The sequence below is a fragment of the Coptis chinensis genome, chromosome 8 (genome assembly GCF_015680905.1).
Source record: "Coptis chinensis isolate HL-2020 chromosome 8, ASM1568090v1, whole genome shotgun sequence".
NCBI lineage: Eukaryota > Viridiplantae > Streptophyta > Magnoliopsida > Ranunculales > Ranunculaceae > Coptis > Coptis chinensis.
In genome coordinates, this window is record NC_141463.1 from 12,080,540 (window position 1) to 12,099,307 (window position 18,768).

At 38.1% G+C, this 18,768-nt stretch overlaps 3 protein-coding genes across 4 annotated transcripts; 2 read left to right on the forward strand and 1 right to left on the reverse strand.

Moving 5' to 3' along the window:
* Nucleotides 1-955: 955 nt before the first annotated feature.
* LOC147479980 (Ankyrin repeat family protein) lies at nt 956-7,250 on the forward strand. The gene is made up of 5 exons (XM_086577707.1): nt 956-1,250; nt 1,315-1,447; nt 5,243-5,367; nt 5,530-5,676; nt 6,830-7,250. Exons 1-5 carry the CDS (start codon nt 1,050-1,052, stop codon nt 6,962-6,964), a joined length of 741 nt encoding a protein of 246 aa, XP_086433833.1. The 5' UTR covers nt 956-1,049; the 3' UTR covers nt 6,965-7,250.
* Nucleotides 7,251-8,394: 1,144 nt separating this feature from the next.
* LOC147479981 (uncharacterized) lies at nt 8,395-15,564 on the forward strand. 2 transcript variants are annotated; one of them, XM_086577709.1, is made up of 5 exons: nt 8,470-8,828; nt 9,520-9,609; nt 9,696-9,792; nt 13,664-13,830; nt 15,144-15,564. In XM_086577709.1, the coding sequence occupies exons 1-4, from the start codon at nt 8,588-8,590 to the stop codon at nt 13,800-13,802; spliced, it is 567 nt and encodes a 188-aa protein (XP_086433835.1). In that variant the 5' UTR covers nt 8,470-8,587; the 3' UTR covers nt 13,803-13,830; nt 15,144-15,564. The 2 variants fall into 2 exon arrangements, with proteins under 2 accessions (XP_086433834.1, XP_086433835.1); XM_086577708.1 differs by lacking the exon at nt 15,144-15,564 and having other exon boundaries at nt 8,395-8,828; nt 13,664-14,117.
* LOC147479982 (flavin-containing monooxygenase FMO GS-OX-like 9) lies at nt 14,269-18,723 on the reverse strand. The gene is made up of 7 exons (XM_086577704.1): nt 18,052-18,723; nt 17,037-17,107; nt 16,110-16,268; nt 15,933-16,015; nt 15,380-15,515; nt 15,025-15,198; nt 14,269-14,556 (listed from the first exon to the last, which is right to left on the reverse strand). Exons 1-7 carry the CDS (start codon nt 18,605-18,607, stop codon nt 14,359-14,361), a joined length of 1,377 nt encoding a protein of 458 aa, XP_086433830.1. The 5' UTR covers nt 18,608-18,723; the 3' UTR covers nt 14,269-14,358.
* Between the last annotated feature and the right edge of the window lie 45 nt (nt 18,724-18,768).

Here is an 18,768-nt window from a genome sequence, read left to right on the forward strand (position 1 = left end):
TTTTAGTTTAATGCAGTTGCATCCAGTTTTTGGTTTTCAGTTAATTATTCTTTGAGGTTAGTTCAATGCAGTTGCATCCAATTTCTGATTTTATGTTAATTGTTCTTTGATGTTAGTTCAATGTATTTGCATCAAGTTTTCGATTTCCCATTAATTATTTTTTTAGGTTAGTTCAATACAGTTACATCAAATTTATAATTTTCTGTTAATTATTCATTTAGGTTAGTTCAGTATATTTTCATCCATTTTTCAATATTTCGTTAATTAGTCTTTGAGATTAGTTCATTGCATTTGAATCCAGTTTCCGATTTCCCGTGAATAACTCTTTAAGGTTAGTTCAATGCATATGCATCTAGTTTCTGATTATTTATGTTTTGAGGTTAGTTCGATGCAATTATATCCAATTTCTGATTTTCCGTTAATTATTATTTGAGATTATTTCAATGCATTTGCATTTAGTTTCCAATTTCCCACCAATTATTCTATAAGGTTAGTTTAATGCAGTTGCATTCGATTTTTGATTTTCTTTTAATTATTTTTTGAGTTTAGTTCAATGCATTTGCATCCAGTTTCCGATTTTCCATTAATTATTATCTGAGGTTTGTTTGATGTATTTGCATACCGTTTCCGATTTTCCGTTAGATATTTTTTAAAGATTTACATCCAATTTCTAATTTTCCGTTAGTTATTATCGTGCCAGAATTAAGTACCTTCTTCAATTGATCATATAATCGACTATCGAGAGAGAGAGAGTCGTAATTCTAATAGGAAACTGTTTAATACGTATTGCACTTGCACTCAAATTATAATCGTATTGTTAAGTAATCCACGTGGCATAACCAAATACGTAGGAAATTGCCACATATGAAAGAAACTGTCCACCTCATATGTACTCTGCTTTAATATAGAGAGAGAGGTGATAGTAGAAGTAGATATCTCATAAAGTTAGACACATATTGACGGAATTCCGAGAAATTCTTCCTAACCAACAAGTCACAAAAAATTCCTTAAACTCACCAAAAAGCCTTAAAACCCAGAGAGGCTTCTTCATGGAGATGGAAATCGAGACGTGTTCAAACCCAGAAACACAACAACTGAACTCATCAAAAGAACTGTTCAATGCACTAGATAAAAAAGACCCATCAATTTTCAAATCCCTTTCACCAACCCAACTTCAAAAGACACTATCTTTTCGTAACGAAGATGGTCGCTCTCTTCTCCATGTTGCAGTTTCTTTAAACCAAACTGAGGTCAGTGTTTTTTTTTTCCAGCTTTATAAGTACCCAAGTTGTGAAATTTGATTTTTTTTTGTAGGTTGTTAAGGTGATGGCAAGTGTTGATGGAGTAGCAAGTGTTGTGAATACTACTGATGAAGAAGGTTGGGCACCTATTCATTCTGCTGCTAGTATTGGTAATGACGACATTCTCGACATTTTGCTTAAGATAGGTGAGAGAATTATATTGCCTTTTTCATTTGCTACTAATATTCTGTTCTCATAATATGCATCAACTGGTAATGTTTTGAAATTCCTTATAAACTGAACTGGTAAAAGCAATAACATTTGGGCTTGGAGGCATGGAGCCCAAAGGAGGTGATCAGATTTGTTGATATTGCAAAGGAAGTGGAATGTTTTAAGTTTAAGGAATATATCAGGTGGCAAAGAATCTTGTAGGAGATTCAAATAGCAGTCTTTACTAGCCACGAAATTAGCTACAGTAAAGGATGACGGCTGTGGAACAGAAATAAAGTTAAGAAAAAAAAAGTGGAACAGAAATAAAGTTTTGAAGGGGTTCCCCTGTATGCGAAATATATTTTTCAGAAACCGTGTTATGACCATTTCCTACGAATTTTCTCAAACTTTTGAGTTTATCTTTTCCTTGAACATTTCCTTTCCAACACCAGGTAGCCGAGAGTTTGGAAAAGGTTTGAATTTTGGCTGTTCAGTAATGTCCAAGGTAATTTTGAAAGGAAAGCACCCAAGCAGTATTGAAGTCACTGATGTTTCTAATCCCAAGACCTTCATTGTAAGAGAAAAATAGATAAAACCCAGCTGATTAAATTTAAGGCTTTTTTGTTGTCCTCTAATCTCCAAAGAAAATTTCTTCTCACTCGATCAATTTTGGATAAGATATTGTGGGGCAGGGGATATGATTGCATAGTATAAACTATAAGCTATAAACAGGTACAGAGAGTTATGGGCAGATCTTAGAAGAGTTGTTCTGCCGCTTGGTTCAAGTTATTTATTTTCCATTCGCATAACTTTTTGTGCATTATCATTGACAAAATTGAAGGAGGCAGAATTTCTTCTACACAAGTAAGTTGGAGGTCCAAGGTAAAGTCCAGGGGAGTTTGTGAGCTTGAAATGCAATGAATTTGCTAAGGTCATAGAAAAATTCCTATGACCATTGGGGATCACAGAAATAGTAGCCTTAGAGGGATTAACTGTGGGGCCACTATAAGAGATACAGTTTTTCAGAAGTTTAAGGAGTGGCAATTAGTGATGGAGGCCTTAAGAAAGAAAAAGCAATCACCCAGTGAGAAATTACAGGTGCACCCCTAGCAGCTGAGAAACCTTTAAGGGATTTATTGTTGATAAGATGATCAACCAATAAAGACAAGAGATTAATACAAATGATGAACAGATAGGGTGAAAGAGGATCACCATGCCCCTTGAGGGAAATATAATCACTGTGGGAACCATTACTATGAATTTGGGTGGAAGAGGTAGAGATGCACCACTTAATAAGTAAATCCATCTTTGACAAAAACCCATCTTCTTCATAGTGGCAAAGAGAAAGCCCCAGTCAAGTTTGTGAAAGGCCTTTTCTAAATCGGTTATAATAGTCATCCACCTAGGGAAACCTTTCTTGTTTTTGAAGGAATTTCATTCACCAAAAGAATGTTGTTAGAAATAATTCTACCAGGAAAGAAAGCTCCTTGCGAAGGGGTTATGAAATTCACGAGGACCAATTTCATACTATTAGCAAGAAGCTTTGAGATAACCTTATAAACAAATTTACACAACCTAATTGGCCTGTATTCTTCAATGATTTCCGGAAAAGAGTTCTTACTTCTTAGAGAAGAGAGATAAGTGTGTTATTGATGGCGAGGGGCATATAACCTGAAGTAAAATAAGTGTTAAATGTATCAAATAAAGAGTTTCCAATCAAATCCCAGAAATGGTGGAAACATACACCAGGAATATCATCGGGTCGTGGACCTTTGAAGGGTGCAAGGGTGCACAGAGAATATTGTTGACTTAACATCCTCTAAAGTAATGGGTGATAAAAGATTATTGTTTTCGGTTTCTGAAATTGAGCAGGGAACAATATTAAGGAATCCTGTCGATATGGATTTTAAAAGATTTGAACAGCTCTAAAAATTAAGAAACATTATGTTTTGAGAGCTTTTCAGAATTTGATGTCCAGGAATTATCTGCACATTCAAGGGTCAGAATTTTCTTTTTCTGTCTTCTCATAATAGTGGGTAGGAAGAATTTAGTGTTTTGGTCTCTGAGTGCCACCCAGTTATCTCTGGCCTTTACGGCCCAAAAGATTTCCTCCATGCACAAGGTTTTTCAAAAAAATTTGTAGGCCCAGCCTCGTTTTGCTTAAAAAATTTCAATAAAGGATTTAGATTCAATTTGAAGTTGAATCCTTTCAAGGTATTGACGGGCTTTTAAAATCTTGTTTCAAAGGTGTCCAAGGTCTTAGGTACGATTCCCACCTTCACCGGGGAAAGAGGATTTAAGGGTTTTTTTAAATTGCTAAAAGAATTATGATTCCAGTTCTTACAGGAAGTAGCAATCTTGTGAGACTGGAGGTAAAGTCATTGCATCAGAAGAGGACCAATAACGACTTTTGAGTGAAGGCTCATGCAACCACATGGCTTCAAAGTGGAAAGGTTGAGGTTTAAAAGTGGTACCGGGTTGCAAATCTAAAAGTTCTATGATCTGAATTAAAGAATGGGAGATGACTTACCTGCGTATTTGAGAAGGTAGTACGCCACTGAGGATTCACCAGAACACAATCAAGCTTCTCCTGAATGCTCTTATTTGCTTTTGATACGAGTAGCATGTAGTCTTGATTGCTTATAACATTCTGCAAAATATGTTTAACCCCAACTGTTCTGAAGAGTCTCTTATACAGTTCTCTTCATGTAACCATTGTCCAACCATATCTGGCATCAAAGGCTTGCGACCAGTTGTTAATTTGGTTAAGGCTGAGTCCAATGGTTGTCAACTCTTTATTTCTATTCCTCAAAAAAACCGAACTTTTAAGGATAGAGAGTTGATATTAGTGTCCAATGGTTGCACACATCCTACGTCAAACAATCTGGCGCAATATGAAGTAGCCAAAAATAGAAGAGGGGCTGATGGGGACAAATACCATTCTCGGCGATTTGAATAGGCGCCAAATGCAGAATGTTTTTTTCTTTACAAATTGAGCCAAATCAAGTGGCGCAGAATGAACTCTCGATTCCTCAATAACACACCGTATATATATAGAGTGATTTACGGATACAGAGTTATTTCCGCCTGGTTTTGTCTCCACTTTTACAAGGATACATAGCCATTGGACTCAGCCTAAGGGACTCCAATATCTTGTTTCTGTCAGAAATTGCTCCTTCGTTTTCACTGCATGTAGGAATTAGCTGGTTTGGGCACTCCATTGACAAATTCAGTTTGGAGATGAGTTAATGTTGGAGAATGCGGGACATCAGCTCTGGGCTCATGGTTTTTTTTTTTTTGGCTAGGTGTTCTACGGAGAAAGATGGCTATCTTTGCTTTAGGGGCACAGGGCTGAGTCATATGAGCGGGGAAGGATGATACTTGTAATGATTGCTTAATGCTGTATTTATAGATTGAAACTAAGGGAACATCTGATTGAGAAAGTTCAGCCATGTTAGTGCAGTATCTTTGAGTGATTTGGAGAGCAACTAAATGAGAGAAGATGTTCTCAGAAGTGGTGAAGAAGTGTTTTGAAGAGACTTGGGTTATAAGAATATGTGGCTTTGGAAAAAATTAGATTGAGGATTTTCTTCCGATCAAACCCAAAGACTTAATGGCACTGTTGTTCTGTTATGATATATATTTGTTTTAAATCGGGATAATTTAGTTTGTTGCATACTGATTAAGTAGGATTTCTGGAAGATTGTGAATTGTGGAATTCTCTAGTTTGCCAAGTTATTGTGTTATTAGACCTTGAAGTTAACTGATAGTAAAGGACTAATCATGAACAGGAGCTGATGTCAACTTGAAAAATGATGGTGGTCGCTCTGCTCTTCACTATGCTGCCAGCAAGGGCTGGTTGAAGATAGCTGAGATCCTGATTTCCCATAATGCAAAGCTCAATCAGAAGGACAAGGTAATTATCCTTTTCCCCAAATAATTATTGTTGTAAGTGGTGGTATATCGTATCCTATTTTATCTTTTGTATCCAATACCTTTTCTCATGTCCATTTAAGTTTCTATGAATGTGGATGCTTTCTGTTTCCGTTATTGGTTACTTTGGAGTGCATTTCTGCAGGTTGGCTGCACACCATTGCATCGGGCAGCAAGCACTGGGAACTCAAGTTTGTCTGAACTTCTAATCGAGGAAGGAGCAGAGGTTGATGCTGTTGATAGAGCAGGTCAAACACCGCTCATGAGTGCAGTGATATGTGAGAACAAAGAGGTAAAGCGTGTTAGTTTTTATTTATTTTTGTTGTTGTCGTTGGTGTTGGCATGCGTTGGGGGTGGGGAGGCGTTTTTGTTTCTGCCCAACACTTGGAGTACTATTTTTACAAACCAGATAGTAGAAACCAGAAAATACGCCCATAAAAGCTCTAGTTTGTGGACTAAGATGGCAAAGCATACTTAGTTCCACTGACTATTATTCAGTGTTTTTGCTGTTGTTATTTTTTTTTGGTGGTTATCAGATGTGCTCTGCCCTCCAATGTATTCCAGTCTTTGTTTTGGGCTTTTGGCCCTGTTTGGCGACATGAATAAGACACTCTATCCATCATATAGACACACTATCCTCTTAAAGGCGGGCTTTCACAATCATAGTTACGGGAATACTGGTGGGAAGGCTTTGGATTTTGTTTCTCTTGGTTAAGAGAGATGAATGAAAAAAATAAAAAATAAGAAAAGATGAAAGCATCAGATGAATTGCTTCTCTTCTACTTTTGTCTCTTGTTCTTCTGTCTTTACCTCCACCTTAATTTTACTTACTCTCCCTGTTGGTATCATAGATTTGTAACATGTTGATCATTTATGTTGTGCATTTATGTTGTGTTTACTGTTTTTACTCCAATTTATTGTCTAATTCAACATAAGAAAGTGGTTTTTAACATTAGTTCTGTTTTATTGATTTTCTAATTCAACATAAGAAAGTTTGCTGTGTGAAAATTAAACTTAAAAAGAAATTCTGAAAAAATAGAAATTTAAAATGAAAAAAAAATCTTGTTCTATTTATTTTACATTTTTACTTCATATGAGGACTGTAATGGCGATACTTCTTTTAAATTAAATATTTACATGAATATTGTGTTTCACTTGTTAGAAAAAATTTGCACGAGTAATCTATATATCAAACTGTGTCAGCCAAATCCTGGACACACTAAACCTACGACTTTACAAGTGACAGACAAGCATCTTCGAGGTTAATCATTTTTAAGCTGTACATCTATGGACTTTTTCACCTTAACAGTGTTAATTAGTACATCAGTCTTCTGTGGCCAAACAGGGCCTTTAGGAGTACCCTTCTTGCCTAATGTAAATGTTTTCCTTAGTGGTACATGACAAACCAATTTCATCTAACACTAGCTGTTCTGAATGACGTGTAGGTAGCTCTCCTCCTAATAAGGCATGGGGCAGATGTAGATGTTGAAGACAAGGAGGGATATACAGTACTTGGTCGTGCTTCCCCCGTTCTGAGGCCAATCTTGATCGACGCTGCCAAGGCAATGCTTGAAGGCTAGAGTGTGGGCTACGTCATCTTGTTAGGATTCTGTGAAAAAGCAGTAATAGGACTTTGTTAACCCTCTCCTTGTTTTCTTTCTGACTTGAAATCGGGACAGAAAGAAAAGAGAGTCAAAACATTAGGTTTGTTAGTGGGTAACCCCCATCCTCTCCTAAAACCACAGACGCGCAACTTTATGCCTCTGTATACACCTATGTCGCTAATAACTTCAAAAGATTGAATAGCTGTTTTCAATATCCGAGGGTTCACATCTGTGATGTTAATCCATTCTGTTCGTCTTGAAATGCATGTGCTTTGACTGGAATGGAGAATAATTTTGTTCACTGTGTAACACTCTGATTGGTTATGGACTGAATGAGCTCTGCGCCTCTGCCACATGGAAATAAACTGAAAGGAGTTTAAATGTGTGAATTTAGGATGAAGAAACAAAAGTGAGGTGTTTAGATAGTGAACCTGTGAAGGTGAAACACAGTGAACTTTATAAATTGCTCAATGTCAGAAGCGTATTATGGTGGTACAGGCATGCTTCCTTTTAGCCTTTGGTAGGGAAGTTGTCTTCGGAGGGAGATTGCATTGCTGTGCTGATCTGCTCTGACAACAGGAACACAATGTGTATGCAAGTTTCCACTATAACCTGTTAGCATCGAAACAATAGTGGCAATTTACTAATTTTAGTGTAAAGGTTAGCTCGAGACAACTTACTATTTTTTTTAGTGTAAGGGCTAGCTTGATGTGCAGTTAACGGTTGTAGCACTGTCATGCTCTCATTCACTGCGATAGTGCAATTACATCATTTGCCCAAGTAAGTTTAGTATGATGCTACGTGTGCTCTTCGAATTTCCTGAACAATGTATGGGGTCAAACTCAAGACCTTTAAAAACAATCTCTAATAAGGGTCCAAAGCTGATTAAGGCATCTCCAATGGGGGGTGTAAAATTATGCCTCCATCTAGGCTCTACATAGGTGCCATTAGGATTTTATACCTCTAATTGTATATTATTGTATAGCTTATAAATATCTACACTCTATATTTTCCAATGGAGAAGTGTAAAAAAAATAGATTTTAAACTCGGTTAAGTGACGTCCCTCTTTAATTTAAAATTTAAATTGGGACGTCACTTCGAGTTAAAAAAATACTTTTTAGAAAGGGACGTTACTCCAAGTGACGTCCGAAAATTATTTCACTCAGACGTCAATTCGAGTGTCGCCCGGGTTTTTTATTAACTAATAGCGAGAGGGGAAATTCCCCACCCTCTCTATTAGCTAATACACTATTACCTACGATATAGCACTCCTATTGGAGAGAGTTTTTTGATATTTGGAGTGTAAAATTTCCACTCTATACTGTTTACACCCCATTGGAGATGACTGGGTAATATAGATACGTACTGATGACATAAAATAGTTGCATGCTAACCATGTAGTTTCAGTCAATACAGAACACATATAAAGAAAAATGTAGCGAAAGACATATTATCACTTGAAATATCATCCCTCTCACTGAAGATATCACTTTCCTGTTTATTTCTGTCCTCATTTTTTCTTATCTATCATTTCCTTGCATCCTCGTTTACGTTTTAAACTGGGGGTCGTAAGAGACCTGGAGATTGAGAGAGCAGCCATGCTTTCTTCTATCTGCCTTCCTCTGACCAAGCCATTGTTTAACCATTCAACCACCTTGAATATCTCAGAGAACTTCAAAAGCTCTCAGAAAATTCTCAACACTAAAACAGCCACATGCATTTTTTCTTCTAATAGTCCTCATTCAGGCAACTTATCTCATTCTTCTTCACCATCCCTAGCTCTTCAAACTTCTCTTCCCCTTGCCGCCACACTTTCTATGCTTTTATGGTCTAGTCCAGGTAACTCTAGTTCATGTTACTAGAATATGATTATTTCTTACAACTTTTTCTTACTAAACTGGAGCTTAGCAATGCCGGGATTCGTAAAAGAAGAGAGGCTCAGCATTTGATAGTTTGACTTTTAGTGAAGCCTCGAATCATTTATTTATCTCGTAGGTAGAGATATTGGTGGTGGAATCACCTATCAAGACAAGCACAACCCTCAGAACCACCTTAGTGGCTTAGTAGTAGTTCATTTCATGAGCAATCACTTTTTTGCATTTTAAACAATCAGAGCCTAATTGTTAAAGTTTGCAGGAGATATTCGCAAGTATTTAGTTAACATTTTGTGGGATTTTTGTGACATAAACCTGACTTAACTTGAAAACCACTTCGCTTTGAGACCCTTTAACTTGGCAAGTTTTGTAAGAGTTGTTCTACAGACCTGAGCCATGCTTTGGTGTTATGACTTACCGCTAGTTGCTGCTAGATTGTTTGTTATGAGCATTTTTCAAACGATCGAGTCTTTAAACATTGTTGTTCACAATATTCAGCCACACTTATGCATGAGCATTACTGCATTACACGTAAATGATGCAGACTTGTAGACATTAGTTTCATCTAATCACCTAAATTTGTCAAGAGTTTATATTCCTTGTTTCTCTTTGTTGATAAATCACTTCCTTTTTATTGGTTTTTATGATTCTTGCAGTTCAGGCAGGGCTTCTCTCTGGGTCGACCGGGATAGAATCAATCCCTGGCCCTCAACTACCTCAAATTGATTTCCTCAATAAATTTAATGGTTTGAATTTTGCCCTCTTAGAAATCCAGTATGTGTTAACTCTACTAGCTCAAGAAATAATAGTTTCTTTTGTTTTCCTATTTTAGAAGAAAACCAGAAGAAGTATGCAGAATTCGATGAAAGATTCAAGTCATCTCCGCTGCTCCAAAAGTTGCTGGAGCAATCCAAGTTGAATAAAGAGAAGTATAACAATTTTCCCATCCATTAACTTAAGAGATTTAAATTTCAATGAACCAATATAACAAAGGCACAAAGCATAACTGTGAGGGAGTAATATTCACATCTAGTGAATATTAGACACGTGTCCAGCATAAACAGAAATACCACACCGACCTCATGTCAACGTCCTTAAAGCTCATTTCATAAGCAGCTCGCCTCATGTAGGTGGTCTATTTCAGCTTGCTCCAGGATAACGCAGGTCGAATAGACAATCTCACGCAGAACGCCTCGACTTATGACATCATCTCTTATCCATATGCAATCATTACCGAAGGTGTACTTTCACAAACCACTGCTGCAAGTTACTAATCACGCCACCGCCTACTAACCCACGCCACAAGCTACTTGCCCGGACTACTAATTCCCATCATCACTATAAAGGCGGTGTCTCGCCGACGCTTTTTAATCGAGACCTATAAATTTGTGGTCGTGGTGGGCAAGGATTCACTCTCAACATCTATAAATACCCTCCCGCCCGGACTTCTATCATCCATTCGGGTTCTATCATCCATTCGGTTCCCATTGTGTATGTAAAGGAAAGCTGAATCACGTCTTTACATTGACGCCGTCTGTGATCTCGATTTCTTGAGAAATCACCTAACAAATCCAAACTCCAGAAACCAAAAGTCTCAAACCCACGAAGCATGGCAAACCTCGAAGCTCAAGTCCAGAGTTTAGTCGGTCACCTAGGCATAATGAACGGGCACATTATCCTGCTCCAGCAGGAAAAGTCTCCAAGTTAACAGTTTTTTGTTCTAATTTCTTTTGGATATTAGTTCAATCTAGTGCAGGTCAATCAAGCTCCGATGCACACTGGGGGTTAGCCACAACCATCTCCGGACTGGGGCTCATTGTTGCCATCTAAACAAGTTCAATTCTGTTATTATGATCCATGCATCTCCAAAATTACTACTGTTAGGTCGTACTAACTCTTTGGTGTTAGCTCGCATTTTGTACAGGTTCTTTAAGCTCCAAACTAGGGGCTAGCCATAGCCATCTCCGAACTGGGGCTAGTCATTGTCATCTCAATAGGCTAAATTCAGTTATTATGCTCTATGCATCTCCATAATTACTACTCTCGCATTTTGTACAGGTTCTTCAAGCTCCAAACTAGGGGCTAGCCACAGCCATCTCCGAACTGGGGCTAGTCAATGAAGCTCTAAAACTGGGGCTAACTATAGTCACGCCAATTCAAGGCTAGCTATTGACGACGATCTCCAAAGCAGGATCCCACAGACTCACTCGGGTCACAACACCCAGCTGAATATATTGCTCACTTGAGGCAACGCGCTACATAAGCGTCACCACTTCTCTCCCCGTTGACGAGACCCCAGAGGTCGTCTAAGCTCCTGTTGGTAAGACCCCAGAGGTCGCCTCGCTCTTGTTGTCAAGACCCGGAGGTCGCACCAACTCCTGTTGCCAAGATCTCCATTCCTGCGGTCGAGAAACAATCACGGAGACCCGGCTCCGTAGAGGTCGCTTCATCTTCTCAGCAGTTCAAAGATGAGGAAACCACTCACATTTCGGTCTCTACAGAACAAAACACTCTGAGGAGTTCAAACGTGCTCAAGCACAAAACGCTATCTTGAGCTCATAGGCTCCAGAGCCTCTCCGAGTCTCGCTAATTGAGGACCTATACTTCTAGGATCGACTTAGCGAGAACGCTCTTAGTGAGCAATACGCTTTCATAAGCTAACACACTCTCCGTGAGCAGCACGCTCTCTTGAGCTTACAGGCTCGATAGCCTCTTCGAGTCTCGCTAGTTGAGGACCTACATCTCTAGGATCAACTCAGTGAGAACGCTCTCCGTGAGCAATACGCTTTCATAAGCTAACACGCTCTCCGTGAGCAGCACGCTCTCTTGAGCTTACAGGCTTAATAGCCTCTCCGAGTCTCGCCAGTTGAGGACCTATACTTCTAGGATCGAATTAGTGAGAATGCTCTCAGTGAACAATACGCTTTCATAAGCTAACACGCTCTCCGCGAGTAGAACGCTCTTTGAGCTTATAAGCTCCATAGGCTCTCCGAGTCTCGCTAGTTGAGGACCTACATCTCTAGGATCAACTCAGTGAGAACGCTCTCAGTGAGCAATACGCTTTCATAAGCTAACACGTCTCCGCGAGCAGAACGCTCTCTTGAGCTTACAGGCTCCATAGCGTCTCCAATTCTCGCTAGTTGAGGACTTACATCTTTAGGATCAACTCAGTGAGAACGCTCTCCATGAGCAATACGCTTTCATAAGCTAACACGCTCTCTTGAGCTTACAGGCTCCATAACCTCTCCAATTCTCGCTAACTGAGGACCTACATCTCTAGGATCAACCCAGTGAGAATGCTCTCCGTGAGCAATACGCGTTCATAAGCTAACACGCTTTCTTGAGCTTACAGGCTCCATAGCCTCTCCAATTCTCGCTAGTTGCGGACCTACATCTCTAGGATCAACTTAGTGATAACGCTCTCTGTGAGCAATACACTTTCTTAAGCTAGCATGCTCTCTGCGAGCAGAACGCTTCCATAAGTGTTATAAGGTCCTTTGACCTACGCTCTCCGCGAGCAGAACTCTTCCAAAAGCGCTACAAGGTCCCTTGACCTACGCTCTCTGCGAGCAGAATGCTTCCATAAGCGCTACAAGGTCCCTTGACCTACTGGAGCAACACACTTACATACGCTAGAACGAACACTCGAGCTCTCTAAGGGTCCCTCGACCTACGCTCAACCTAGTGCAGAACGCTCTCTATGAGCCAACCATTTATTCGAACTAAAAAACTCTCAGGAGTTCCAACGTTCTCCAGCACCATACACTTTATGTAGCTCTAAGGCTACTTAACTCTCGCGCGTACTCTCAAAAGTTATGCTAAACACGTGCCAATCACGTGTCTGCTTCAATCCACCACTAGTTTGCTATATAATACGGAACGATCTCTCCAGCACGGTGAATATTTATGTTCACATCCGTACGCCTCCTCACATATGCTAAACACGTGGCACCATTCTTTCTCAACAGATCATTTCTCCGTATAAAGCGAGCTACTGAGAAGGGGCTTTGTGAGGGAGTAATATTCACATCTAATGAATATTAGACACGTGTCCAGCATAAACAGAAATACCACACCGATCTCATGTCAATGTCCTCAAAGCTCACTTCATAAGCAACTCGCCTTATGTAGGTGGTCTACTCCAGCTCGCTCCAGGATAACGCAGGTCGAACAGACGATCTCACGCAGAACGCCTCGACTTATGACATCATCTCTTATCCATATGCAATCATTACCGAAGGTGTACTTTCACAAACCATTGCCGCAAGCTACTAATCACTGCCACCACCATTTCATCGACCACTGCTGCAAGCTACTTGCCCGGACTACTAATCCCCATCATCACAGCAGACCTATAAAGACAGGTCTCATGACGCCTCATATCGAGACCCCACGTTTGTGGTACACTTTACACGTGGTGGGCGAGGATTCACTCTCAACATCTATAAATACCCCTCCTATGAACTACGCCATACCTGATTCTTCTCTCCCCTCAGAATGGAGAGCAAGATACGTAGGTAGTTCGCTCCCAAGCCGAACTCGGTCCTTCTATCATTCATTCCAGTTCCCATTCAACTGTGTATGTAAAGGAAAGCTGAAAAGGAAAGCTGAATCACGCATTTACAATAACCATTATAACAATTGTTGTAAAAGATCATTTTTCTGGTGTTACTTGTTTCTCATTGGATCTTTTCCCACTTCTAATAAGCACTGTTTTCGTGCCATCAGATTTTTAACTATATCACTGTACTTGCTGATTTAAGACCAAATTCAGCTACACTTACATATCAAATTTGACAGGAACAAGCAGGAGGTTCAAGACAAGTATTGCCTACGCGGAGCAGAGTGGGGTGTAGGAGATTGTTCGACTGAGGGCATGACGGTGACACAGAGAGATGACTTCATTGCCATGTTGAAGAAAAAAGTTGAAGATAAATAAACGACTCTACCGCCTAAAGATGTCAAAGGTTAGTAAACGTTGAGAATCAAATGCTTTGTTCAAAATTTCTAGTTTGTTAACAAGTAGTTCGTCTCCAAGCAAAAGGCTAGGTTTCATTTTTCGTGTTATGAATGAGATTTTGTCACAAAGAGTTATATTCATATATCATCCAACTTGATCAGATAAGTACAGAGTTTTGATTCCGACATTGGTATTGTTGGTTCCAGTTCTCCATTGTATCCAGGATATTTGTTGTTTTGGATAATATCCTCAAATGAACGATACTAACTTTGAATGTGAAATTTGATTTTCAAAGTTTTGTTTAAGTATATAGAGTAGTTACGATCTGAATCCAAAAGTTTAGGATTGTAGGTTACTATGTATGTCAAAAACAAGTACATTGCAGCCACTACACTTTTTGATATATAGTAAGGAAAAATTGTATAGCTACATTTGAAGAATAAAATAAGAGTGCCAACCAATCTATATTGTAGAGTTGAGGATTTTGTATGGGCAAACAAACAAAACAGTACTAAGAATTTGAAAAAAAATGCATCTATAGGACAAAGGCTTCACGATCAAGTTGAGTGAAATGAGGGCTTTGATGAGCCTCTTGAAGAAGTTCGTGATCATCATACAAATCACGATAAGTTTCCAAGTTGGATTCAGAATTTCTTAGAGCTGATAAGCAGAGCTCTTTCCTCCAGTCCTCTATGTGTGGGAACCCACAGTGTTCTCCATATCTGTCACAATACTGCAGGCAAAACAAGAAGGGTTTTCAGTATGTGAAGTTAATGAGTAGAACCTCTGGTAGTCAATGATAACTCATAATGCATCCTCTAAACCATATATAAGTCTCTTTATTGTCGTAAGATCAATTATGTGTCTCTGTAAGCTGGTCAGTTTTATGAATGGAATTCTATAAATCACATTCTATGAATCCCAAAGTCAGAAACATTGTCTTTTAATGAGGTGATTCTTCTTCAGGAAATTTAGTTCAACATACAAAGTAAACTTTTAGAAATACAGCTTGAACACGAAAACCCTAGGTTTGGCGGTAGTCGCATAGCATAATATTATGCAAGAACCATTTGGATTAAACTGGAGTTGTATAGACCTCTTTAGTCATTGGTTGGACTAGTGTAAGACTCCAGTACACGGACACGCCCGCTGCCTTGGTTATTAGAACACATTTATTTTGCTCAGTATTGGATGTCTTTACCTCAAAATTGGCAATATCATGTGTGTTGTGCTTTGGTATACCAGCATCATCCCTTGAATTATAGAACTCCTTTATTGATCTCATCATATCATCCCATGATGGAAGTGCTCTTTTCCCAGACAACGCTTGAGCTATCCATTTTGCTTGTGCCTCAAAGAAAGGAAATCCTATAAGCTAAATCAAGTTCACAAAACAAGAAGTTTGCTGGAGTCAGTCACTGCTTTGCTTTTAAGACTAACATATACTTGAATGGTTATGGCCATGTAAAGTAAGTATCCTTTTGCTGTACCTTTGACATTCAATTTAAAGTAAATTGAAAGTAGAACAGTACAAGACAACAAGTATACATATATACCTTTCTAGGAATGCCTACAAAAGAAAGAGAAGGAGCAAGAGATGGAGGAAAGGTGTGTTCATATAGAGGTCCCACCCTATCGTCATCCACAGCCACCATTCCTTTTGTATCAAGAAATGGGAATGAGTATGAATACCTACATCAAGAACCAACATAATATTACTATTCTATGTGTTACCATCATATATCTTATTTTGTGAAATCTCTTTACTTGAGGATATCCAATTTACACTCAAAGCAAAAAATGGAATGCATGCACCAAGTAGCATGCCTTGGGGAAACTTGTAAATGACAAAAGAGACTTTCTAACTAATTAGTGGCAAAAAGGACGAGTGACTTGACCTAACAAAACAAAAACAAAACATCTAATTTGAAACTATGCGGTATATGGGGTACATATATAATTGAGTCACACTAATAACCTGGTTATTTTACTTGTCTTTTAACAAGAAAACTTGATTTCTTTTGCACAAAAATATGAAGTTGTCGGTCTCCCCAAAACAATTTAAATATTTATGGGTAAATATATACCACATTAGAGCATGGTACTTACCCTGTGCAGTGAATGATGGAGTCGGCAATAACCCAAGTGCCATCCACGAATAAAACCCGTCCATCTTCACAAAGGGAGTCTATCTGCATGCATGGTCAGGTAGCTGAGTCTTATGAGTTATGATCACCGATCGTCAGTACATTTATACTTACGAGTTTGTGTCATCAATTAGGTTACCAGGGGATGAAGATGTAAATTCTGATGTTTGGAAATGACTTTTGATAAGCCCTCAGAAATTTCAAGTGACTTTGCACTTAGATGAATTTCTTTTGCTACATCCACAAGCTCCATCGATATATCCGTTCCACTTAATGAATTTCCTACCACCACCACAACCTTCATATGAAAAAAATTAAACGCGATTATGGAACACAGTAATTTGGTATATGAAACTTATTTATTTATTTTTTGGTAAAGACGAAACATCCTCATTTAGTTGAGGAGTGTCAAGTTTTATTTAATCTAGTATAAGAATGCATCTTAGAGAACAAAGATTATTATTACGGAAGTACTGAAATCAAATAAAAATGTCAGTTATTTGGCCTAGTACTTGATTGTGGGGGGTACTATGATAATTGATAAACTTTCTTGTTGACAGGGGAGTACCAAAACTAAACATATATAGAACATGGTTATAAAAGGGATAAACACATTAGCAACATGTAATTGCTTATTTATTGGAATACATATAATAGACAATTGGACAGAGATCTTAACTAATATATATAATTGTCTAATTGCATTGACTTTTTAACAAATAATATGTTTGTGGATCTTAATAACTTGTATATGCAACATGCAAGTGATTTCAAATTAAAATGCTTCTCATGACATCAAGAAGTTCTCGACTTTCGAAAACATTATTTATTCCTTTATAACTCAATCTGTAAATCGAAAGTTACTGAATTGTATTGCTCGTTCCAAACCAAATTTCTCGCTTACAACATAGTACATATAGAATTTCAAAAGTGTAATATAAGTTACAATGAAATCAATTAACTCTAAACTAAGTTCGATAAACGATCAAGGAAATTGATCTTTTGGGGATCTGGAAAAACTGTTTCCATTTGGACAAGTACTTAAGATGAATAAAATTTGTCGTACCTCATTATGAAATGGTTGAGGAACTCTATAAATGTGACTGTGCATTTGCTTCCTTGTCCATGTATCCATTCCTTAATATCATGTAAAAACAAATCATTTACAAAAATGCAAAAATATTCTGGAATATATATGCAAAACATTCACGTAAATACCTAAGTAGTTAATTTCGGTATAGTTAAAAACTTAAAATCAATATTTGTTTCATTTGGAAAATATAGATGCACATTTTGTGAATTTGCGTTTGTCTTAAAGACATGGAAATTAAGTTGGTTGATTGCTTCATTGGAATGTATGTATCTTCACTCTTGAGCAATAGCATGGTCAGTGTAGCCTAATTTACATTACAGAACATATTATGATTTCATCTTTGATTTTTTTGAGCAAATTGTGTGGTCCTGCATAGATGCACAGCCAATATTTTTAATGCTTTACGTTTTAGAGAACTATAGACTCTAGTTATGGTAACTTTACTCACAACTCTATTCATTACCTCTCTGTCTCACTCTTACTAACAATATGCAAATCTTCCAGCCAGTTAGAACGTACATTGAGACATATTACTGCCCTGTTCGGAACTGAGTGAATCCTAACTGGACTACCATCAAAATGAAATGCGATTATATATATGGTGATGCCCAGAGTTGGTTAATAATTAGGAAATAAACTTACTGATGACCGCTCAATAAGTTACTATATATAAGAACTCCAATTATTGCAGAAGAAGATGCATCTAATAACTCCATAATGCGCACCATAGGTGACAAAATTAAGCTAAAGATAATATGAATGGTATCAGAAAAGATAGTCTATGCTTGATATTACATGATTTCTGTTGAGAACTGTTAAGATTTCTGTAACTTGTGCAGATTGTACGAAATCTTGATTATCATATGCAGAACTTGGAAGTTAAAAAGAAACAAAAGAAGAACACTATTTTCATTCTTCCCAGAATGCAAAACTTATTATCTCACCAATTGATAATGCTGTTGACGAAAGAATAAAGTTGAGTGCATACCTTTGATATTTGGCAATCTAGGCTGGGAGTAATGACCAGTAGCCACAACAACTGCATCAAATACTTCCTCACTAGCTTTCTTATCACTTTTTGTATCTTTAGATCTCACAATCCATTTATCTCTACCAAATTTTACAAAATCAAACATTCCCACATACTCAACTCTAGTATTGAACCTTATCATCTCTCTCAATCCAAACCACTCACAAAAGTCTTTGAGATAGCATAGAAGTTCCTTGTGACCAGGAAATCTTCTCATATCTCTACCTTTCTTTGCCAAAAATGGGAAATCAGTGTAGCCCATTATTTCCCTAGGTGAAGTGAGCCTAAGGGAGTCATAGATACTACTATGAACTTTTAGGGCACTGTCTTTCCCCAAGTGGTCTTCACCTTCAACTTTAGGCTCATAGAGCCATTGTCCTCCAACTTCATTGTTTTGTTCCAGGACCACTGCAGTGTGGCCTTCTTTTCTTAGCTCCCTTGCTGCCACTAGACCTGAAGGCCCTGCCCCTATCACACAAACATGTTTTTTGTTGAGGTTTCTCTCTAAAACCATAGTGGTGTTTAAAGTTAACAATGGGGGTGGTGATGTTGTATGGGCTCTTTGTATAACAGGTTAAGATTGATTGATTTAGAGGGGCCTTTTATAGACTTAAAAAGTTAAAAGATGAGTGAAAAAAAACAAAAAACAAACGCCAGGTTGACTTAATTATAATG

Coding starts and splice junctions, on each gene's coding strand:
- LOC147479982 (XM_086577704.1), bottom strand. CDS start 18,607: ATGGTTTTAGAGAGAAACCTCAACAAAAAACATGTTTGTGTGATAGGG. Junction 15,516..15,932: donor TCCATCATTCACTGCACAGG/GTAAGTACCATG, acceptor TTCTTGATGTAG/GTATTCATACTCATTCCCAT. Junction 14,557..15,024: donor ATGATATTGCCAATTTTGAG/GTAAAGACATCC, acceptor TTTTGCCTGCAG/TATTGTGACAGATATGGAGA.
- LOC147479981 (XM_086577708.1), top strand. CDS start 8,588: ATGCTTTCTTCTATCTGCCTTCCTCTGACCAAGCCATTGTTTAACCAT. Junction 8,829..9,519: donor GCTTTTATGGTCTAGTCCAG/GTAACTCTAGTT, acceptor TGATTCTTGCAG/TTCAGGCAGGGCTTCTCTCT. Junction 9,793..13,663: donor TCCAAGTTGAATAAAGAGAA/GTATAACAATTT, acceptor CAAATTTGACAG/GAACAAGCAGGAGGTTCAAG.
- LOC147479980 (XM_086577707.1), top strand. CDS start 1,050: ATGGAGATGGAAATCGAGACGTGTTCAAACCCAGAAACACAACAACTG. Junction 1,251..1,314: donor TTTCTTTAAACCAAACTGAG/GTCAGTGTTTTT, acceptor TTTTTTTTGTAG/GTTGTTAAGGTGATGGCAAG. Junction 1,448..5,242: donor CGACATTTTGCTTAAGATAG/GTGAGAGAATTA, acceptor AATCATGAACAG/GAGCTGATGTCAACTTGAAA.